The 23775-nt window shown below is 41.7% G+C and overlaps 1 protein-coding gene across 1 annotated transcript in view; it reads right to left on the bottom strand.

Annotated features, from left to right (window-relative positions):
* Positions 1–23775, bottom strand: part of LOC136573328 (gamma-aminobutyric acid receptor subunit alpha-2-like) — a 192915-nt gene that overhangs the window by 118314 nt on the left and 50826 nt on the right. Inside the window, exon 4 of the mRNA XM_066574617.1 lies at positions 5084–5151. Within this exon, the coding sequence (XP_066430714.1) occupies positions 5084–5151 (68 nt within the window). The remainder of the gene's footprint in view (positions 1–5083; positions 5152–23775) is intronic.

The following is a 23775-nucleotide window of genomic DNA, read 5'->3' as shown; positions in this document are numbered from 1 at the left end:
TTTAAGTAATATACCAGCTGATAGGTGGACCAAAGTAGTGTGGGAAAGGTAAGAAATAAGACATGTTCTGGTGTCAACGTAGAGCATGCTGCTGAGAAAACACACTACAGGCTTTAAGCAGAGTGCGACTACTACTGTGTTTCCCCAAAAATAAGACCTACCCCTAAAATGAACCCTACCCTGATTTTCATGGGGGCTTGAAATATAAGCCATACCCTGAAAATAAGTACTAGCTACACTACATTAAAAAAAGCAAAACATTACCTAGCAGGAGCCGTATGGGTGCCTCCCGCTGGTCTCCGGCGTTCCGTCAAGCTTACTTGCAGTTCTCAGCCACCGAAGAAGATCACTTGCTGGTAGTGGGGTTCGTAAAAATCACCTCCAGCAAGTGATGGCTTTGATCGGTTCTTGGGCACCATGGCTGAGCCAATCAATGCAGTGCTTAATGAATCAATGCGATGGCTGTAATTGGTTCTTTGAGCGCTGCATTAATTGGCTTAGCCATGGTGCTCAAAAACCAATCTGAACCATCGCTTCCTGGAGGCGAGGTTTACAAACCCTGTTACCAGCAAGAGAGCTGAGAACTGCAAGCAAGCCTGCCGGAACTCCGGAGACCAGTGGGATGGGACCTGGACAGTGCCTTTGAGTAAAGTATGATAAGACATCCCCCAAAAATAAGACCCCGTGCCTCTTTTGGGGTAAAAATTAATATAAAACAGGGTCTTATTTTCAGGGAAACACAGTAGTTACACATGTTGCTATCCTCCCTGCTGCTACATAGGAGGGATCTGTCGCTGTCCCAGCTAAAGTGGCCATTGTATTTGGCGCCTGGTATCAATTCATCTGCAGCTAGAACTTTGAACAGTACTGACGTTGTTGGAAAAATAAAGTTTTTTGTTTGAGCAACAGAACTATTGCAGGTATACTTGATCGACTCGACTCAGTGCCATCAGCGGAGAAGTCCTCCAGCCTAGGGACAACCTCATCCGATGCTGTAGTCAGCAGGGTCATGACTGCAAAGCTATGCAGCTGGCCCTGCTGACATGAGGACATGACAAGTCCTCTATAAAGTCCAACCATGACGTGGTAATCCAGAAATATCCATGCACCAGTCCAAAGTTTAGAACGCTACTCTTTATTTGTCCATGCAAGCAAGAAAATAAAAAGGTAACCTTCCAGTCTCGTGGATCTTCTTCAAGCATTGAGAAAGGCTCAGCTAGGTTGAAACGTTGTCATTTGTATCTTACTCCTATGGGCTAATAAAGACTGGGATTTCAAACCTCCATCTAGGTGTCTTGCTACGGCATCTGTATTGCATGACTTTTATTCTGTACAGTGAGTATTTACCTTCTTTCGTGAAAAAAATTACCCTTAGTTTTTAATTTTCTTATTTTCAGTCCATTTTTTGCATAAATCCATGAATTTAATAATTGAATTGTGTCCATTTTTTAGTAAGGATTTACACTGATCACTTGGCAGATGAAGTTGACAATGTCACTGGTAATGGGGTCTACTGAAAGCTTTAGAATAGAAACAAAAATGTATCAGATAGACTGCTCAGCGTATGTACAGAGGGATAACAAACAGCTATATGGCTTTCAGACTGTATGTGTTGCCAGCAGTAGATAGATTTAAGCAGAATAAGACCTAAAAAGCTACAATGCCTTTAAGCTTTTAATCCTAATGGGAACACTGCGGTACTGAAAATAAGAACAGGAAAGCAGAAGATAGCTGAAGCCTAAGGAGTGGATGAAGCCATTCCGGTAAGGTTGTGGCCTTCTCTCAAAGTGGTATAAATATAAATGTGTCTGATTCTTTAAGGATTTACAAGTAATGTAGTTTCTGGCACAAGTTCAATAGTGTTACCTATTACCATCAAACAAGCAGCCCCTGAAAAGACTTAACCTCAACTTCAGTCAATTGCCAACACAGTGCACTATGATAACTGATGTTCTAGAATGTTCTCTGCACAAAATCTTTGTGCTGAGGCATCACATTTATACAAGGATTTGTATTTTGATACATTAATGGCACATTTACTGTGGTCCTAATGCAGTGTTGGCTGGTTTAATGTATTTAAAGGTGCATCTCTGGCCGTCTGTGTACCGTAAAGCAAAATGGCATCTACAAGCTAGTGTAAATTATGGTAAATTTGTCGGGTAATGGGTGGACCGCCCCTTTTGCTTTGACCCATCTACTTTTTAAAAATGTGTTGAAAAAGGAAGAATGCGATTGTTCTCAGTAAGAGAAACCAAGTAATCTTATAGATAGGATAGCTTTTAATGGCTAACAAAAATGCATGATGTTATAGCGAGCTTTTGAACTTAGTTTGGGGTCTTCCTCAGGCTCCAAGCTCGCTATAACATCATGTATTTCTTGTTAGCCATTAAAAGGTATCCTATCTACAAAATTACTTGGTTTTTCTTACTGGGAGAAATCATATTTTGCTCTACTGGCTAACACCGTACCAGATTTTTTTTTTTTACCTGAGAAAAGTAGAAAAAGGGCAAAAAGTTGCTAATTATTACACAACTATGGCTTATGCAGAAATATGTTCTTTATTTATGCCAGAATTGTGGTGATCTGCCATTCAGAAATCCCCCTTATGTATAGGTGTCTCCCTTTTCAAATCAAAGAGCACATGGTGTAGTTAAAGTGACCCTCCAGTTTCGAGACAAAATTCTGTCCTAGTACGTAAGAGGAAAAGGGGTATAATACCAGCAGTTGTTCTCTGCTGTCCCTCCGATTTGATGATTTAAGTCCCTATTTTGGCTGTCCAAGATTGCTCCAGCAATTTTCTAATTTACCTAATGCACAGGGGCACTGCTGTCTGATTGACGAGTACTGATCAGGAGAGCTGCTCTGGTCAATCATAGAGCAGCTATAGTGCATTGGTAGTCTAACACTATCAATGCAATGTGAGGATTAGGTAGTCTGAAGATTAAGACGGCCATTTTGACAAAACTGACGTGGAAAATGACTTGGGGATTTTAGTTAACTGGAGCAACCAGTGTCAGGCAGCTGCTGTCAAGGCAAATAGGATCATGGGGTGCATCAGAAGAGGTCTAGGGGTGCATGATGAGAATATTGTTCTTTCTCTTTAAAAGTCACTGGTCAGACCACACATGGAATATTGTGAACAGTTTTGGGCACCGGTACTCAAAAAGAACATATCAGAGCTTGACTGGGTACAAAGGTGGGCAACTAAAGTAATGAATGGAATGGGCGGACTACAATACCTAGAGAGGTTACAAAAATTGGGATTATTTAGTTTAAAAAAAAAGACAGCTGAAGGGTGACCTAATAACTATGTATCAATATATTAGGACAATAGAGATCTCTCCCATCATCTATTTATACCCAAGACTGTGACTGTAACAAGGGGGTGCCCTCTACATCTTGAGGAAAGAAGATTTCTACAGCGGCACAGAAGGGGATTCTTTACTGTAAAAGCAGTGAGACTATGGAACTCTCTGCCTGAGGCCATGGTGATGGCAAACTCAATAAAAGGGTGCAAGAAGGACCTGGACACAATATCACATGTTGTAATCATTAGTTATCTTGGAAGGGTCAATTGCCAGATTGGAGTCAGGAAGGCATTTTTTCCCTTAAATGGGAAAAATTCTCTTTTACCTCATTAGTTGTTTTTTTTGCCTTCCGCTGGATCAACGTTGGGGGTGGGAGGCTGAATTGGATGGATATATGTCTTATTCCAGCCTAACACACTATGTAACGTGTGGTGCAGAGTGTTTAGGGCAGCAGAATGCAGTCCTAAGCTCACAAACTGAAGGTTGCAAGTTCAATCCCCACATGTGTCAGGTAGGCTCAAGGCTGACTCATCCTTCCGAGGTTGGTATAATGAGTACCCAGCTTGGTGGGGGATTATAAATCAATTACCTGAAAGAGCTGCAGAATAAACTGGAACTATCCAGAAAACAAGATTTTTTTTAATCTTAGATGGCCAAAAACAGGACCTATAACCAGTACATCAGAGGGATTGCAGAAAATAGCAACTACAGACAATATACACTGTCTCCGATCTCTGTACAAAAAACAAGTGGTGACTTTAAGGTGGCAATAAATGCATAATGATTGTTGGCCATCTTGTGTTACAGTAAGTAGTGTGCACAGGTACGCACGGCGTGGGACTCCTTGATCCTCTCCCACATCCCTTCCTGGAGGTAGCCCCAAAGGTGGGCAGGTCCAGGCTGCCAACACTGACCCTACACTGCCTAGTGGCCGGACAGGAAGTAACTGCCGTACCTATGCAGATGACAACTTACTAGTACTGACAGGCTTGGCAGATGGTATAAACCAACACGACAGGAAAACCACAGAACACAGGCAGAGCTGGATCAAGACAAATAACTTCCACTGGAGCAAGACAAAAGTCAGACACACAGGGAATGGAACCAATAACTAATAACTGGTAAGGACTTAGCAGCTACTATCTGCAGTAGCAGAACACCCGGCACAAACAGATCTAGAACAGGTCTAAGTACCAGAGCCAGAAACTCAGCAGGTCTGGGCAGCAGGACTGCTCAGGGATTACTGGAGAATAATCGGCGACTCCCAGACAGCAAGAGCTGAATCTTATAGGGAGGCGGGAGAAGATGATAGGCTGACAGACATGTCAATCACCAGCACACCTCTCAGACTACAGCAGATTAACCTAGACTAGAAGGCACAGGAGCTGTTAACCCTGGCTTGTCTGGACAGAGCCTACAGAAACAAATTGTGCTGGCAAATAATTAACTATGTGATGACTGGAACATAACATCTTGATGCTGCTCTATCTTTGTTACATACATTTCCAATGGAAACAGAAGGTTCAAACTAGTACGATCCACTCAGTATGAGTCATGCTTTCCCTGCTGCACGCGACACTACTATCCAGAATGCCTTTTACAAAAGTCTTTATTCACCTGCCATCTTAAAAATCATATAAAGACAATACAAGCTTTAGGCAATTGTTCAAGTACTGTACAAGTGTTGTTACAATTAACACCTTGACTTTGCAAAGCTGATCAAAGTTGGCATTCTACCAGAGAAATAATTCAACATAATAATACATATAACTTACCATATCTGTGTCAGAGACAGGTCCAAAACTTGTCACGTATATATCAGTGTGGACTTCTGTTACACGGTCTGAAATATAATATAATACATGGTCAATCTAAAGGCTTTGCAAGTCAAAGAGAGCTGTGGACACATATCATCAGCATCATTATTGTGTTCAGACATGTCCGATATAGGTTAATAGTCTTAGGGCTTATTTAGACGACCATATATTGGTTGGGTTTTCACGCCCAGCCGACATACGGTGTCCTTGTCTGCAGGGGGAGGAGGATGAAAGAGCCAGGAGCAGGAATTGAGCTCCCGCCCCCTCTCCGCCCCTTGCCACTATTTGCAAAAGGAGGGGGCGAGATGGGGGCGGAGATAAGTACCGGCCATATCATGTGTGTATTTGCAAAGCAAAAAGCTCCATAGAGGTCTATGGGAGGTGTGCAAATACGCGCATCTGCCCGCATGGGTATGCGCTAAAAGTAGTGCATACTCATGATCACCAGCACCTTGTTAGGGCGGTGTGATTCCCCAGCCAATGTGAACAAGCAATGCCTGCGCAAATACGCTCCATATTTGCGTAGGCAGGAGCCCAAAATACACAAGTTCACTGTGCAAAAAAATTGTAAGTGTATTACGTTACATGCTCGTCTGTCGAAGCCCTTACAGACAGAATCTACAGCACGTCCCAGCATGATATTCCAAGCTGCTAGAGAAATTTCCCATTTAAATTCCTAAAGAATTACCATTATTATTACACCATATTATACAGAGACATAATGGCTGTTTGAATTATATTATGTAAGATATCCCATATTTCACAAATCCGATAAAAGTGATGCAGTTTGCTAGAAATGGTAAGTGAAGCCTTTGCAATTAGGGTCCTTCTACACAAGGTGATTGCCGGGTGCTCGACAGTCGCCCAAGTGATTATTACTCCTGCGCTTTTAGACAGAAGCAATAATCATTCAGTGAATGTAGGCAGAGCAGGTTGGAGATCACTTCCATCCGCAAGTCTCCATTCACAGTGAACAGGCAGTCGTTCATAGATAAGTGACTGCCTGTTTATACAGCTCCTTTATTCTCAGAGCATTCAGCTGGTATCCCGTTGGGAAGTCTCAGCAGGATACCAGCTTAAAGAATGCTATCAGCGCCGCCCGCTGAGAAAATCAGCATGTGCCTGCTGATGAGTCATCATTGATTTCTAGCTTGCTGGAAATGAGCGATGAACGAATAGTGCATGAACAGTGCACAGTGGCAGTGCATTTAGACAGAACGATTATCGAGCGATATACAATAATCGTTGTGTCTAAACAGCCCTTAAATCACAATTATAGTGAAACACAATCTAACTCAACTAATGACACACAAGCAGTTGTAGCGTTCATGTCTTTTATTGAGCATATCGAGTAAGCATTCACAGTGCAAAAAGAAAAAGTAAGCGAAACCTTCAATTTCATAGCCTATAGATCCCCCTTTAGCAGCACTCACCTTCACCAAATGTTTTCTGTAACTATAAATAAAATTTGCACAACATTGAGGAGAAATATTGGACTATTTCTCCCTGTAAATGTATTTCAGTTCATAAATATTTCTAGGATGCCTTGCGTACCCAACCTCTTATAGGTTATGGCACAGCATCTCTATAGGGGTTAAGGTCAGGAATCTGACCTGGCCATTTCAAAACATAATAACAATCTAACTAAGCTAACAACACACAAACAGTTGTAGAATTCATGTCTTTTATTGAGCACTTTGAGTAAACATTCACGACACAGGCATAAAAAGTAAGTGGACGCTTCAATTTAAAGACCTGTAGATATTTAGAAGCAATCACCTCCACCAAATATTTCCTGTAGCTGAAAATTGGATTTGCCCAAGTTGAGGGAAAATTTTGAACAATTCTGCAGCTAATCAATATTTCTAGGATGCTTTGTGTACAAAACCCTCTTCAGGCCAAGGCCACAGCATCTCTATAGAGTTAAGGTCAGAACTCTGACTTGGCCATTCCAAAGCATAAATCTTCTTTTCCAACCGTTGTTTAATGGATTTACCTGTGTGCTTTGGGTCCTTGTTTTGTTGCATCGTCCAATGTCTGTTCTATTTGAGATCATAGACTGCTGCCCTTGCAATCTGCTGTAAAATGTTTTAATTCACCTTAGAATTCATTGGTCATTCAATGATCACAAGGCATCCAGCAACAAAGCAGCTCCAAACCATGAAGTTCCCTCCACAAGGCTTTACAGCTTGGATGAGATTTTGGTGTGCGGAGTTCTTTTCCCTCCAAACATAGTACTGTGCGTCTGCGCTAAGACGTTTCTCTTTTGTCTCATCTGTACATAGATCATTTTCCAGAATCTTTGTTTAACATGCAGGAAGTTTGGGGAAAACTTGAAAATGGCTAAATATTTCCTTCGTATAGTAGGAACTTTCTTCATGGTGTCTATTCATTTTATTAATAATGGACACCTGAACAGAAGTTTCTGCAAGTTTCAGAGTCTTCTGTAGGTATTTCGCTTTTACTTGGTTTCTTTTTCATCTCTTTCAAGTTTACTAACTCCTAGGGAGAATAGCAAGAATTGTAAATGTAAAAAGGTTTGGATGCATGCCAGCGTAAATTGGCTGAGAATGTCTGACTTGGTATAATAATGACTTACTTGGAAATAAACACATGTAATTCATATAGAGATTGATTTCTCTTCGACTTCTCTTCGACTGTCACTTTAGTTGATAGTCTAATGATGTTTAATAGGTAGAAAACGATTCATGGATAGATAATCATAGATATAATAGCAAAAGTCTTGAATTTTTTCAATTGCGTAACCATGGATTGATGTACACCAAGGTCTTTAGCAATGCCTTTGTCGCCTTTTCCAGCTTAATGCATCTCTACAAGTCTTTTGAGGTCTTCTGAAAGTTTTTTTTCCATTGACGTATGATTCATAATAACCAATCTTTCTTGAGAAGAACAGATTTGTCATTAACCATGTGTGCATTTATTTAATGGGTAAAGCGACAACGAAGCGCACTAGCAATCTTATCCCCTTATTCAAAACATCTTTTGCAAGTTAGCTCTTGGAGAAGTCAGTAACATAGAGGTTCACTTACTTTATCTCCTCGCACTATGCAGGTTTACTCAAAGTGCTCAATAAAATACATGAATGGACATTTTGTTTCACTTACTTTTTCTTGTAAGTGTACACTATTAGAAAACAGTGTACAAGAATGGTGCTCATCGAAGGACACCATGAAGGAGGCCACTTCTTTCCCCCAAAATACTGTGGCCTGTCTATAGTTTTCCCATGACCACCTGGATGTTCCACAATACTTCTAGGAAAATGTACTATAGACAGATGAGACAAAAGTGAATAAGGAATTCTAAAATGTATCAAAACATTTTACAAGAGAATTTAAAGGCAGCCTTCCATGACCTCAAACTGAGGAGACGTCGGGTGATCCAACAAGATATTGACCCAAGTACAAGACTGATTGGCTGCAGTGATCACCTGATGTCAGCTATCACAAGAAACACTGGGACCACAGCATGGTTACAGCGCTGGATCCCGTAGTGGCAGACGGGTAAGTAAATTAAAGCTTTGTTATTTTACTACATCGAGTCCTATTGAAGGGATGTTGTCTGGAACCGGACAAGCCCTTTACCTTTAGAGAGATGCCGTGGCAGGACCTGAACAAAGCAGTACATGTAGTGCATTCCAAAAAGATGGATGAATGGAAACACATTCCCAGGGACTAATGGTCCAAAATTCTTGCTCAACATTGTGTAAATCTTATTCACAACTGCAGGAAATGTTTTATGGAGGAGCTTGTTAAAAGGAGAAGATCCTTAAATGTAAGGATTCACTAACTTTTCCTTTCTGCACTGTGAATATTTACTCATTTGCTCAATAAAAGACATGAAAGGTACCACTGTTTGTGTGTTAGTTATTAGATTGTATTAAGATAGATTGTACTTGTTTAAAATTGTGACTTAGATAACAATCAGGTCCCATCTAATTAGCTAGCAATGCATACATCCAGGTAATTCCAAAGGGTTCAATTACTATTATTAGAAACGTTATGTATCATTATTGAAATAGGAAATTCTACCCTTGGATTTCTTTATAAAGGAACCAACAACATTTTTCATAGCACTCACTGATCTTGTTTCTTAGAAGTGGAATGCATTAGTATTATGGGATATTCACTATAAATTGATTAGTTAGCCTTACCACAAGACATGGCCATTAATAATGAGAATGCTCAGAAATCCTAAGGATTCCTTTTAGAAAAGTTATTGTGTCATAGTCTGTAGTTTTATATTCCCAAAATACATTCTCCCTACACTGCGGTGTCACAAGTGATCACACCAACAATTCTTTACTTGTCAATAAGACTTGGCCTTACATTTGAAAATAGACTAAAAGACACACAATAAATAGCCATAAATCAGACAGATCATAATAACGTTACTGTGAGAGAAGCTATACTCTCCATCTTGTCTTGTAACCTGCTTTTTCTTGCTATTTCTCTGTCTTTCCTTTAGCACATATTATTATTTCTATCACAGGAATGCAAGGCCTTTTTCCAAGGCCATTTAGCGAGATCTCATGAGAAACAGTTCCAATCAGCCCAAGAGAAGTCCTGCCTCTGAAGAGACGTCACCCCAACATGGGGCATTTGTTAAGTTTTTAATAACCAATGATAATAAATGAATTATAATAAATTATAAGTCATTATAAGTGAGGCATCTTCTAGCCTTGTTTCAAATGTATTTGTATAAATATCTCTGCGGATTAGCTAATAAATCAGATGATTTCTAATCACATTCAAAGCTGTGTGTGGTTTATAAGCTTATTCAAGCTCGAACATTAACACTTAATTTGGCCACCGGAAAACATACCAACTAGCGAGTATTTCGCTAACATTAAGTTTCCTATCGTTAAAGAAGTTCTCTGGTTGCTAGATAACCTACAATAGCTCCAACTGCCCTAAAATGACAAACAGAGCAGCACTTACCTGTCCTCTGCCTTCGATGTTTCCCTGCCAACTTTCCGATGATCGTTATGGAACATGATTGGAAGTCTCCTGACCACCGCAGCTTCTAAGTAGTTGCAGCTGTCAAAAGACCTCCAATAACAACATCTTCCACTACAATCACCAGGAGGACGACAAGGCAACATTGCTGGATCCCCATGGCAGAGGATAGGTAAGTACTGCTCTGTTTGTTATTTTAACATAGAGTTATTTCAAAAATGTTTTCCTGTAGCTGGACAACCCATTTAAAAACCTTTAAAAAATGACCATATAGAAAAAGCTGTTGACATTTTCATGCAAGAAGATCTGCTACCATAACTCAATTGTTGGATGTTAAGTAAAAACTCTGGGCGTAACATTTCACCCAACAGATTAAAAGCTCAGATCCTGTCAGGAAGATTGGTTACCAGAATAAAGATCATTGACCTCTACAGTAAAAACTATGAAATTGCATGCTACATTTCAAGTGCACTCTGTGTGTACAGAGGTTACATATGCCATAAAGATGGATTTTAACAGTGGAAACCTTTTAACATCCACAAATCGTGTTTTTGGAATTATCTTCATGTTTTGGTGGTAGAGCATGCTTGACAAATGGAAAAAAAACAGATAGCCATCAAGGAGCAGCCAATGAACCCCATTAAAGCTCTGTAGAACATTTTATATAATATCTATAGTACAGTGTCATGTGCAAATGTAGCAATTAATAAAATGACTGGCCTTCTTTGTATATATACGTTTTAACTAGAGATGAGCGAGCATACTCGCTAAGGCCAATTACTCAAGCGAGCACTGTCCTTAGCGAGTACCTGCCCTCTCAGAAGAAAAGATTCGGGTGCCGGCGCGAGTGAGCGGTGAGTTGCGGGAGTGAGCAGGGGAGAGCGGGGGGGGGGGGGGAGATCTCCCCTCCGTCCCCCCCTGCTCTCCCCCGCCGCTCCCCGCCCCCAGACGGCACCCAAAGCTTTTCCGTCGAGCCGACAGGTACTCGCTAAGAACAATGCTCGCTCGAGTAATTGTCCTTAGCGAGTATGCTCGCTCATCTCTAGTTTTAACCAATAAACTTATCCTTTTGCTCTAATATTGTAATCACTTACATATATCATCATTACATTCACACATTTAAAGTTTTATTTGATTCCAACAATTATTTTTTGTCAATGAGAGTAATTAAAAAGGCTAAGGAGATGCTGAGAATACTGGCTAGGTCATCATCTGGTTCATTGTATAACCACACTACAAGTGGTTGATAAGAGTAACAGTTGCTGTTATGGGTTCTGACAAGGAACATCCTCAATATAATGAGCAAAACAAAATCAAAGTTTACTTTATGAACTCCCGGTTACAAGCAAGGTCAAAATAAGGAAGACACGTCAACTTAAAGAGTCCAGTGTAGCAGACCACAGTCAGTCCTGGGCCAGTTAAAGTTATGTACAGTATGTAGTTCAAAATAGCCAGGCATTGCAGGCCTAGCAGATATGTTACCTTTTAACGACTGACTAAACTGGCAAGTTTTCAAGGCTACTTAGGCCTCTATGTTAGGCTACAAGTAGACCTACAGTCTACTTGTAGCCTCGAAAACTTACCAAAACATCATTTCTTTTTCATTTATATGATTTAGGTTTTTTGTGTCAATAATACTTGTATTATGTCAGTAGTAGAGATAAGCGAGCACCAAAATGCTCGGGTGCTCGTTACTCGAGCCAAGCTTTTTGTAATGCTCGAGAGCTCATTTCGAGTAACGAACCCCATTGAAGTCAATGAGAGACTCGAGCATTTTTTAATGCTCCTCGGCTGCTGCTGGCGGCTCCATTGAAAACAATGGTCTGCTGGCACCCCTGAATTGTTTTTCATGGAAGGGCTTTACATATAAGCCCTTCCGTGAAAAACAATAATTTTAGTGTAAAAAAATTTTTTTAAAAATCTTACCTCTCCGCCGCTGCTGTGTTCCCCACAGGGGTGCAGAACACATCTGCCACATGCGGCAGATATTTCCTTCGTCCCTGCTAGCAAAAAGAATTCCATGCTGCTGCACCTGCCACATCTGTGACAGATGCAGCAGAGGAATTCTTCAATTCCCTACCGCAGCTGTTACACATGACAGCTGCGGTAGAGGATTCTGCTGCTGGCACCAATCATTGGATTTCAGGGATTTCACAGGAAGCTTTCGTCTGTCATTTATTCGGCTAGAGCTGCCTGTGATTGGCTGAGTGCCTCAGCCAATCACAATCAGCTCTTTCAGCAGACAGGGATTTTAAATTCCCGGAATGCTGATATATCAGCACTACAGAGCCGGGGACTGGGAGGTATGTATTTTTTTTGTTTTTTACACTACTTTTACTGTTTTTTCAGGGAAGGGCTTATGTTTAAAGACCTTCTCTGAAGTCCAATGACAGGGAGTGGGCAGCAGGATCCTCTACCGTAGCTGTCATGTGTGACAGCTGCAGTAGGGAATTGAAGAATTCCATGGGGGACACGGCAACCGCAGAGTGGTAAGTTTCTTTTTTAGTTTTTTTACACTAAAATTATTGTTTTTCAGGGAGGGGCTTACATGTAAAGCCCTTCCATGAAAAACAATTCAGGGGTGCCGGCAGACCATTGTCTTCAATGGAGCCACTGGCAGCATCCGCGGCTCCATTGAAAACAATTTAGTGTGTGTCCTGTCCATCCGCACTATATAACAAGACTGTACTCATTTTACACTGTTTATTTTTTGCTAAAGTGTATGCGAAATACTATTTTGCATAAACTTTAGCAAAAACTAAACATGTGGGGAGGAGAGTGTGAAGTTTTCTCGAGCACCGCGTGGTTCTCACTCAAGTAACGAGTACTTTTGAGTGTGCTAATGCTCGAACGTGCATCAAGCTCAGACAAGCATGCTCGCTCATCTCTAGCCTGTAGTCAATATGATGCATTTGAAAAGGTTAATGGAATGTGGGAGCTATATTCTAGGCACATCGGTGAATCATTTCATTTATAGGAATGCTACATATATAAGCCTATGCTTCATCATTCTATATACTGTAGTATCTGTCAATAAGCATTGTTTATATAACTTCTGCCACTTTATAATACACCCTAAATGGCCACTTTATTAGAGGCACCAGCTCTTTCATAATTGGAGCTTCCCTGTATGGAAATTAGACAGAAGACCCTGAACTGCAGCGTAAAATAACGTGACAAGTTTTCCATGCATCATATATACTTTGTAAGTACATAATGCAGTGCCACACTGTATATATATATATATATATATATATATATATATATATATATATATATATATATATATATATATGTAGATGATATCCCTTAAGAGTGGAGCTGAAGTGAGCAACACATAGGGCTTCTTTGAGGTTTTCTCCATATAGAGAGCTCCTTGCAATAGGCAACACAAGCTCACTAGTAATTTACAGAAGGTACTCACATTAGGACTCACTTAATCCTCGGATGACATCTTTACTGGTTGTACAAAGCCTTAAGGCCTGGTAAACCCGCCACATTTTCCTAGTAAGTGATAGCTACTGTAATTTAGCTGTGTGTTTAGTTTCTTCCGTTTGCACATAACAGGTATTGATTTGTGTAATTTCATTGACGGTTGATTGGATCATCATCCTCCCAACACTTACAATGTGATCAATCCAGAAGTAAAAAGGAGTGAATAAAATGCACCTACATGTCAGAATATTTATGAATGCCAATGACTCAGAAAAAGAGCCACTACTTGATTAACCACTTAAGGACCGCTGAACAACAATAAACATCCTACAGTGTGACTGGAGTGGGCTCGTGGGCTGAGTCTGCCCCACACTCTGCAGCTATCAGCTGTTTCTGGGAACTAAGAGCTGATGGTAACTGCTACAATCAGAGTTAGCTCTGTTCGCGACAGTGTTAGGTGCTGCAGCCTAGACAGGCAGCAGGATCGGAGAGTGCAGATGGGTTACCTACTGAAGGCTCCCAAGGCTGCCACGCAAAGATGCCTATCAGGCCTTGAAAGGCACCAAGAAAAATCACTATATACTGTAATACTGAAGTATTGCAGTATATAGTATGAGTGATCAAATGATCACAAGGTCAAGTCCCCTGTTGGGTCTAAATAATAGTGTAAAAACATTTTTTTAACAGTTAATAAAAGTTTTTAAAAAAAACTCTTTTCCAATTAAAAAATTAACAATTAAATAATTTAAAAACCCGCAAATTTGGCATTACAGTGTACGTAAAAGTCCAGGTTACTAAAATATCACATGACTATGTAAATTGAAAAATTAAAAACGTATGGCTCCTGGAAGGTGGGGACAAAAAAAAAAGAAAAAGGAAAATTAAAAAGTGAGAAATCTCCGGTACTAAAGTGGTTAAGCAATAGCAGCTTTCAAGCAATGCACTATTTTCAAGAATGCGTAATAGATTTTCTGAACAATAATCATTTTTATCTGTTCCTAATGATGGTTTTACTCATTTCCACCGGCCAATTATCACTTAGACTGCTCGGTAGCAACTACATTAGATGCAAACTCACTCCATGCAGAAGGGACTTTGTAAAGACTGGAATAAGCAGTCCTATTATATATTTATAGCTAATCATAATCTAGAAACAAGGCTGGTATTAGGAAGAAAAACATTATCCTAATGAACAAAAAAGAATCATAGCTTTCATTAAAAATGTAAAAAATTAAACGTCCAACCTCCCTGGGACCAGCTGCCTATTAACATTCGCGATACATTAGGTAGTAAAGCCTCACGTTCATGTATTAGAGTAGTTATATGAACTTGCGGCTAATTGCTCAGACATGATATTACTTCATCCATCACTGAAAGCTATTCTATAGAGCCTCTCAATATAGGCTGAGGGTCCTTTGAATTATCCGCATTACATTCGGCCAGAGGCTACGCTACACTGTTTATGTGATAGCAGGCGGCTAGCAGTGCATGATGGGTCAATCCATCCAGTCTTATTCAAAAGACCAGGACAGAAAGGTTTGTTCTCTGTACAGAGATTAATTGAGCTCTATGGACAAGCTTTTACTGCAAAATGAAGAAATTAAGGATTAAAATAAAAATGCCTGCCAACAGAAATCCATTCAGTCTATCAAGCAAATATTAAGTGGAAATATATTAAAAGTAACACCATTATCATCTGGACATAAGTGTGACAATACAATGACAGAATTTCCAGGCTGGTATAAGAGCTGCTATTGGGCTTAGAAACTATCTTACATAAAGCAATTGAACACCTGGGCGAGAATCAAAAGTAATGTAATTCCATATGTTAATACTTAGTGAGGCTCTTCTGGCCCTAATGATTCAGATACTCGCTGTGACATACTTTCTACTAATGCCAGATACACTTCAGCTGCTACTTCCCTCCATCCAACCTGCAAATGCCTGCTGTTCATATTTCCTGACCCAACATTCTAATAGATCCCAAAGATGTTCAGTGGAACATGCATATCCCTAAACCAACGTAAAACCATACTTGTTGGAAGTATGGCTGACCATTCCCAGAGTATTACCACATCGTCGGCAGAACATTGTCTAGAATGTCAAGGTACACCTCCATGTTCATGGTTCTTACCATTACAACCAACAGACCAAGACCATGCAACATAAAACATCCGCAGACCATAACAGAACCTCCACTGTACATAATTGCTAGGACAATACACTTGGGCAAAGGGTGTCCAATGACAACGCTCCTTGCACCACTGTAGATGGGCCAATGAGAACTTACCAGATGTTTGCAAGATGAATGGAGGGAAAGACCAACTTAAATGTATCAGACGTTAGTAGAAAGTATGTGTCACGTTCAAACACAGGGCTTATTTACCTTGCCTGCGTAATTGAACATGATCCCTAACTGAACAGTAACTATCTGGACATAAATAGACACCACTTGGATACACCAAAGACATAATAGTTTTATTAGACAAGACAAGTATACAACACAAATACATTGTCATACCAGCAATAAGGAAACATCTGGCCCTGGACTACATCAAGAGAGAAACTTGCCTGTAACTGCAGTTATCACGCCAATAAAGTCAGCCTTGGTCCAAACCCCTAAACAGGCAGAAGTGAGCAGTGGCACAGATGAGCCATAATCCAAACTCCAGCAAATAGTGCAACATGAACCAGAAACACAGGTAAACCCCCAAGACCAGGGAACAGATGAGGCAAGACATAGTTCAGACTCCGGCATCCACACACCTACAGGTGGGGAGAATTCAGATGTCTTCACACCTGTAGGTGTGTGGATGCCGAGGGGACAGAGGGGATTCAGACATAACCAAACAGGACATAGTTCAGACTAGGCGTCTGCACACCTGCAGACAGAGGGGTATTCAGGGGTCCGCACACCAAAGGACAGAAAGGGATACAGACAGAAACGCATGCATGATATCACCAGCGTTAAGAAAGAAGATGATAAAAGGTATCCCCTTAACGACCGCCCCATCGGGAAACTACGTCCTGCTGTTGCAGGACATGTATGGAGGGAGGTAGCGCCGCTATCTCCCTCCATACAGCGCGGCGTCAGCTGTTTATTACAGCTGACACCCGCGGGCAATAGCTGCGCTCGGCCGTTCGGCCGATCGCGGCTATTAACCCTTTAAATGCCGCTGTCAATTCTGACAGCGGCATTTAAAGGGGTTGTCCCGCGGCAGCAAGTGGGTCTATACACTTCTGTATGGCCATATTAATGCACTTTGTAATGTACATTGTGCATTAATTATGAGCCATACAGAAGTTATAAGAAGTTTTTCACTTACCTGCTCCGTTGCTAGCGTCCTCGTTTCCATGGAGCCGACTAATTTTCGGCGTCTAATGGCCAAATTAGCCGCGCTTGCGCAGTCCGGGTCTTCTTCTTTTCTCAATGGGGCCGCTCGTGCAGGATGCCGGCTCCGTGTAGCTCCGCCCCATCACGTGCCGATTCCAGCCAATCAGGAGTCTGGAATCGGCAATGGACCGCACAGAAGCCCTGCGGTCCACCGAGGGAGAAGATCCCGGCGGCCATCTTCAGCCGGTAAGTAAGAAGTCACCGGAGCGCGGGGATTCAGGTAAGCGCTGTGCGGATTTTTCTTTAGGTCCCTGCATCGGGTTTGTCTCGCGCCGAACGGGGGGGGGGGGGGTTGAAAAAAAAAAAACCTGTTTCGGCGGTGAGATCGGGGGAGCCGTGCAGGTGTCATGGCAGCCGGGGGCTTAATGAATGGCCCCAGGGCTGCCTTAGCAGACTGCCTATCAAGCCATCCACACAGGGTGGCTTGAAAGACTGCCTGTAAAAAAGCAGTATGACGTAATGCTATAGCATTACGTCATACTGCAGGAGCAATCAAAGCATCGCATGTTAAAGTCCCCCAGGGGGACTTCATAGTAATGTAAAAAAAATAATCAATAAAGTTTTTTTAATTGTTAAAAAAAAAAAAGTTATAAAAGTTTAAATCACCCCCCTTTTGCCATATCTATTATTAAAAAATCTAAATTATAAAATAAAAATATGTATTTGGTATCGCCGCGTCCGTAAAAGTCCGAACTATCAAAGTAGTGCATTATTTTTCCCGCACGGTGAACGTCGTCTGAAAAAAAAAATAAAGAACGCCAGAAATACACTTTTTTAGTTACCCTGTCTCCCAGAAAAAACTCAATAAAAAGTGATCAAAAAGTCGTATGTATTCCAAATTGATACTATTGGAAACTACAGGACATCCCGCAAAAAAATGAGCCCTTGCTCAACTACATCGACGAAAAAATAAAAAAGGTATTGCGCGCACAAAATGACCGCAGAAAATAATTGAAAAAAATTAAATATCTTAAAAAAAAAATAAAAGTACTACAGCAAAAAAAATACTATACAAGTTTGGTATCGTAGCAATCGTACTGACCCATAGAATAAAAATATCAGGTCGTTTTTGTTGCAATTTGTGTGCTGTAGAAACAGGACGCACGAAAGATGGTGGAATGTCGTTTTTTTTCCATTTCTCTCCACTAAGAATTTTTAAAAAGTTTTTCAGTAAATTATATGGTACAATAAATAGTGCCATTGAAAAATACAACTCATCCCACAAAAAACAAGCCCACATACAGCGACGTCGATGGATAAATTAAGGAGCTACAATTTTTTAAAAGGGAGTAGGAAAAAACAAACATGGAAAAAAGCAAAAAAGCTCCGTCACTAAGGGGGTATAATGACTAGCATCCTCTAGCAAGAGCGGCTGGTATTTACGTGCTCCAACCCCAGGTGATTGGCTGGCTGCAGCAATCCATACAATCAGCCAGCCAAATCAATCATAACTACAGAGATGTGCCCCTGAAAGCGCAAAAAACTATAAGATCCAGGAGCACAAACTATCACAAACACAACAGTATGCCACAGAGTGTATCCAATGTAAGTATTAACATATAAAAACAAATACTACTGCTGATTCATGCTCAGGTGTCCAGTTACTTTTGGTAGGATAATATTTTTTGGATGTTTTGGAATCTCAAATATGAGATATTATTACATTAAGGAAATAGTCAATGTATTTCAGGGATGGACAGACCCCATTGTACAAGAAGTCCAAAAATTGTTTGGGCAGCAGTGAAGTCAGAAGACGTTAGTGATTACTGTGTTAAAGCAGCCTCTAGTTTTGCTACAGGAAGCAGACAGCTCTATATATTGCACAGTGGACCTGGTTGGTACTGCAGACTGATTCCCATTCACTTCAATAGAACTCAGCCTGCAATACTAACCTTGACCACTGCACAATGTATGATGCTGTCTGCTTCCTGCAAAAAATAGCTAGTAGTGGGATAAAACCTTTAATACTGCTCAAAAATTGTTGAATTAAAAAAAAATGAAAGACTAGGAAAGTTAAGAACAAACAAAGCTAAGCTAAAGTCATAACGACTGTTACCTTTCCAACTCCAGAATATATTTGCTTTTGACAGAATTCAGGCTCTATTTGAAGTTGCGCTGTCTGGCTCCATGGATACATGTTAAAAACTGTGACAATAAATTAGTAATTTCATACGGGGATAAGTAAATTGATCATCAATTATCTTTGACAGTCCATTGGTTTTATGAATGCTGCGCTAAAGTGCTCATCTGAGAAGCCCCATTGAAATTAAAGAAGGCTTAGTGCAGCATTTTAGCAGGTGTTGAAAATGCCCGTTAAACGCTGTATAAAAAAACACCTGTATGAGAGAGGCTTTATACTGAACAATGTAGATGTGATTTCAGATGCTACAAGACAATAAGCACTATTAGCTCTGTACCAGGGGCGTAACTATAGGGGATGCAGGGGATGCAGTTGCACCCGGGCCCAGGAGCCTTAGGGGGCCCATAAGGCCCCTCTTCTCCATATAGGGAGCCCAGTACTATGAATAAAGCATTATAGTTGGGGGCCCTGTTACAGGTTTTGCATTGGGGCCCAGGAGCTTCAAGTTACGCCTCTGCTCTGTACGTCACTCTGCTTCTCTTTAACTTTGTAGCAGCTTTCTCTTCCTCATTCTACCCTCTGCATAGACCTCTATGGGCAGCATGAGACAATACTCTCCCTCACTTCCTGTGATCTGTCTCGATGTCTTTGTTAATTGAGATGGACTCACATGAGATCTCACATAACAATAGCAGATTAGATGAATGCAAGGCCTCCAACGTGTTGAGCAAGTGAAGGAAAAAGGAGAAGGGGTAGAATAAAAAAAGGAAGGAAAATAAGTAAGAAGAAGGAAAAAAGAAAAACCAAAGGAAAAAGAATGTATGAGGAAACATAAATCCTTTTTCCCTATTTTTTATTTTTCCCTTCTTTTTCCCCTTTTTCGTTCCTCTTTTTTAAGTTTGCCTTAAAATAACTCAAAAGTACTTAATAATAATAATAATCTTTAGTTACTGCTTGTATCATAAGAAGCGCTTACAACACCAGGCGGAACCGAAACAAAACCATAATTACATCTAGTCATCAGTTGATGGAGACAGCAGGGGTGAGCATCTTGTTCCAACGAGCTTACACACTACAGATAATGGGGTCATACAGAAGGTAAAGGGGCTGGGGATGGGCAAGGCATGGCGAGTGTACTTAGACAGACCTCTAGGTGACCTAAGTGTGTTATACAGGGCTTTTATGGCTCTTATGTCAAAAATACATCCGCTAATACACTCACCACTATGGACCTTATTAGCGCATAAACAGGGTTTCTCTCTTTTTTCAGACTATTCAAACTCTGCACTATAGCATGCAAGTCTGAGAAGAAAAGCTGAAAGGTAGGTCCTGCCCTATCTTTTCTTGTGCGTAGTTATAACGCGCAAGAATACCAATAGTGAAAACAAAACCATTGAAATCAATAGTTTTGTTTCGTCCTATGTGACCATGATTTTCCCCGGCCGCATTACGGGACAAGATCACACACATCTGTTTATGCCAGTTTTAGGGGTATTGGGGAAGTTCCAGTTTGGTTCAGAACCAATTTGGACTGAACCAAACTTTTTGTTCGTTGAAGTGATCTTTTTTCCCAATCTCACTTATCATTACTCATATCATTGTATAAATTCCTCCATGCTGCGGTTACTTACAGTACTACACAAAAATAGAGAAGAAGATTACTTGCTCTTCTCTGTGTGCAAGCGTTTGGACGCATCATATCACGTCTACACCCATCAGCTCAGGGAAGACTGAGAATGAGCGCTTAAACAAACTGCAAGGGTGCAGCTACGCTCACTGGCACGGAGTGTAGTTGCGCTTAAAGGAGAAAAGTTTCTTCTTCCTCGCTGTTTTCTAAATCTCTGCACCAGAGCACAAGAGTTTGAAAATAACCGTGGGAAGATAGGTGCTGCCCCATCCTCCCCGCACGATGCATACAGTACGTGCGGGGAAGACAGGGCTGGTCCTATATTTTCTCGGTCGTAGTATTAACAGCTGAGAAATCCCTGCAGTGAAAACAAAACCACTGAACTCCTATTAAAATCAGAGGTTTCATTTTGTCCCGTAATATGGCCGTGATTATCACTGGCGTATACGGGGAGGAAAACACGTCCATGTATTTTTGCCCTTAGCCTGGGTTCCCACACAGCGGTGTCCCGGCGGAAATCTCGCAGTTTGGCCGCAGCGAAAAACCGTGAGATTTCCGCCAGGAGAAGCGCTGCATTAAAACCCGTGGCACTAAGGCCTCCTTCCCAATTCGCGGCGAAAATCCGCTGCGTTGCCTGCAGCTATTAGGTTCTATTGAACCTAATAGCTCAATGCTCACCGTGAAATCTCCCGTCCTCACCCGCGGCATGCTCTATTTGCCACGGGTGTATGCGCTGACGGCTTCCATTGCAGTCAATGGAAGCCGTCCGTTCACGCTATCTCCCGCTGTAACACAGCGGAAGATAGCGTGAAAACGCTTTTCTGCCTACCGCCACCGCGTCACATGACACAGTCGGCCGCGTCATGTGACGCGGTGGGCGTGTCATGTGACGCGGCGGCGGTGGGCGGGGAAGCGTCAAGCGGGAGCGAAACGCCGGATCCGCTGGTAAGTATGGGGCCTCTAGGGGGCGCCGTGACGGGCTTCGCCGCGGAATATTCTGCGGCGGAGCCCGTCACGCTCGTGTGCAGTCAGCCTTAGCAGAGGAGGAAGAAAAGGAATGACCATGCTGCGGCCGGCTTATCCGCGCCGCAGTGCCGGCTTTGCTGCGGCAGATTTGCCGTCCCATGTGGACGAGTTTTTTGGGAAATCTCATCCACATGGATGGCTGATCCTGGGATTAGCAGCTGCAGGCAAATTTGCTGCGGCGAAATTCCGGACGGAATTTCCGCGGCAAATCTGCCCTGTGTGAACCCAGCCTTAGAGTTACAGCCCAGGTTGAGGGATAAATGCAGAATACAAGTCAGAAACAGTAATTCATCATATACATGAAGGCAGGTGACATGTCAGGTATGCTTTAGTAAGTACAATTCACTGAAGAACTAATGCATTATGGTTTGTAATGTTTCTGGTGACCTTGTATGGGAAAATGATTGCTTTCATAGCTAGGTTTGAGTGCATCCACTTTGTTTCTACACTAGGTGTTTTGTATGATTGGCAGATCAACTCTTAGTAGCAAGAATGAATTTTAATCAATATGTTTGAAGGGAAGAACTTCTGCTTGCGCACTGAGTATCACTCAAGTGGATGTTGTTTGTGCAAAGTGTGCTGGAGATACGTAGTAGCAGAACATAAAATCCCTGGTCATTTCGGGTAAGTCACCACACCGACAGGGCCACGCTAAGCACTTTCTTATGATTCCACACACGTAGTCGTCTTAAGAAAGCTGTGGGTATGCTCTCTGTCTAGGAAATGTACTGAGTGCTGATAAAAACACACAGATCTATAGGGCATTCGATGAATGATGGCTTTTGCTTCCAAATCAATGTTTTCTTTACTTCACATGCACCAAGGTGACCAATTACAAGAGAGATGATTACACGGAGCAGTGTGGTTAAAGTCTTCACATTAATGTATCTACAAACTCTATTAGTATTTTTCTATTGATACTTAGTTTTCGATAGACCACCATCCTTTGTGTATATGTTGCCAAGCTCAATTTGTCATTTAAAGGGGGTGCCCAGTTGTAAAATATCAATGGCCTATCCTTAAAGGGGTTCTGTCACCAAAATTTAAAAAAAATTATACTCACCTGCATCCTGCCTAGGCAACCCTTTAAGTCTAACCTGTGGAAAGTGAAAAGTTAAAAAAAAACAAAGCATACTCACCTAATCCCGTTGTACTTTGTCCCTCCGTTGTTTAGGTGCCGTGTAAGAGGTCATCTCCCAGCGCACTCGCTGCTGACCTGGCCGCGTCTAACCTCTGCCGTCCACGGCGAGTGCGCACGTGTGTCGGGAAGGGTGATGCATGCGCACTCGCCGTCGACTCTCCGAGGACGGCAGAGGTTAGATGCAGCCAGGCCAATCAGTTGGCAACACGTTACTTGTGACGCATCGACCACAGACCCGGGCGGCAGGACTTGCCATCTGGCAGTGTTCGGAGCAGGGGCGGGAGCTGGCACTTTGCCAGCTTTTGCCCTGCGATCAGACAGCTGCCGGAGGGAGAGGAGAAGACCAGCAGGATACCAGTGACTGGCCCCGTAAGTCACAGGTGAGTATGATTTTTTTTTTATCCCGGCAGAACCCATTAAAGGCAAGCCATAAACTGTTCACCAGGTTTAAAAGCTTGTGCACTACGCTGATTTATGCAGGACGCAGACAGCTCCTCTCACTGCAGTGGTGAGGCTTGGTATTACAGGCAAAGTTGCCATCCACTACAGTGGGGACTTGGTCTGAAATACCAAATCTCAATACTGTAGTGAGAACGGTGCTGTATTCTTCCTGCAGGAAATTGCTCAGTGCATGAGTACATTGACCCATCGAACAGTTAACTGCTAGGGGTCCCAAGTCTATTATTGATGGCCTATCCTACAGATAAAGTCATTTTTAGTTTACAACTGGACAACTTTTTTACTCTGTCAGCACATTGAAACAATAAAGTCCTATGAAAATCCATATATTGTGAATGATGACTTTTGGGCTAAGTCAGAACTTCATTATTGATACATTTGTAGATACATTACCACTTTATACAATTTGTTGGGCAATGCTACACTGAATGGCCCCTTTAGGAACGCCTTCACTTTTATGACTTGTGCTTCCGTGAATGGAAATCAAGTGAGCAAGTTTTCTGTGGATCAGT

Source organism: Eleutherodactylus coqui, chromosome 7, assembly GCF_035609145.1.
Source record: "Eleutherodactylus coqui strain aEleCoq1 chromosome 7, aEleCoq1.hap1, whole genome shotgun sequence".
Taxonomy (NCBI): Eukaryota; Metazoa; Chordata; class Amphibia; order Anura; family Eleutherodactylidae; genus Eleutherodactylus; species Eleutherodactylus coqui.
This window is presented reverse-complemented; position numbering and strand designations above follow the sequence as displayed.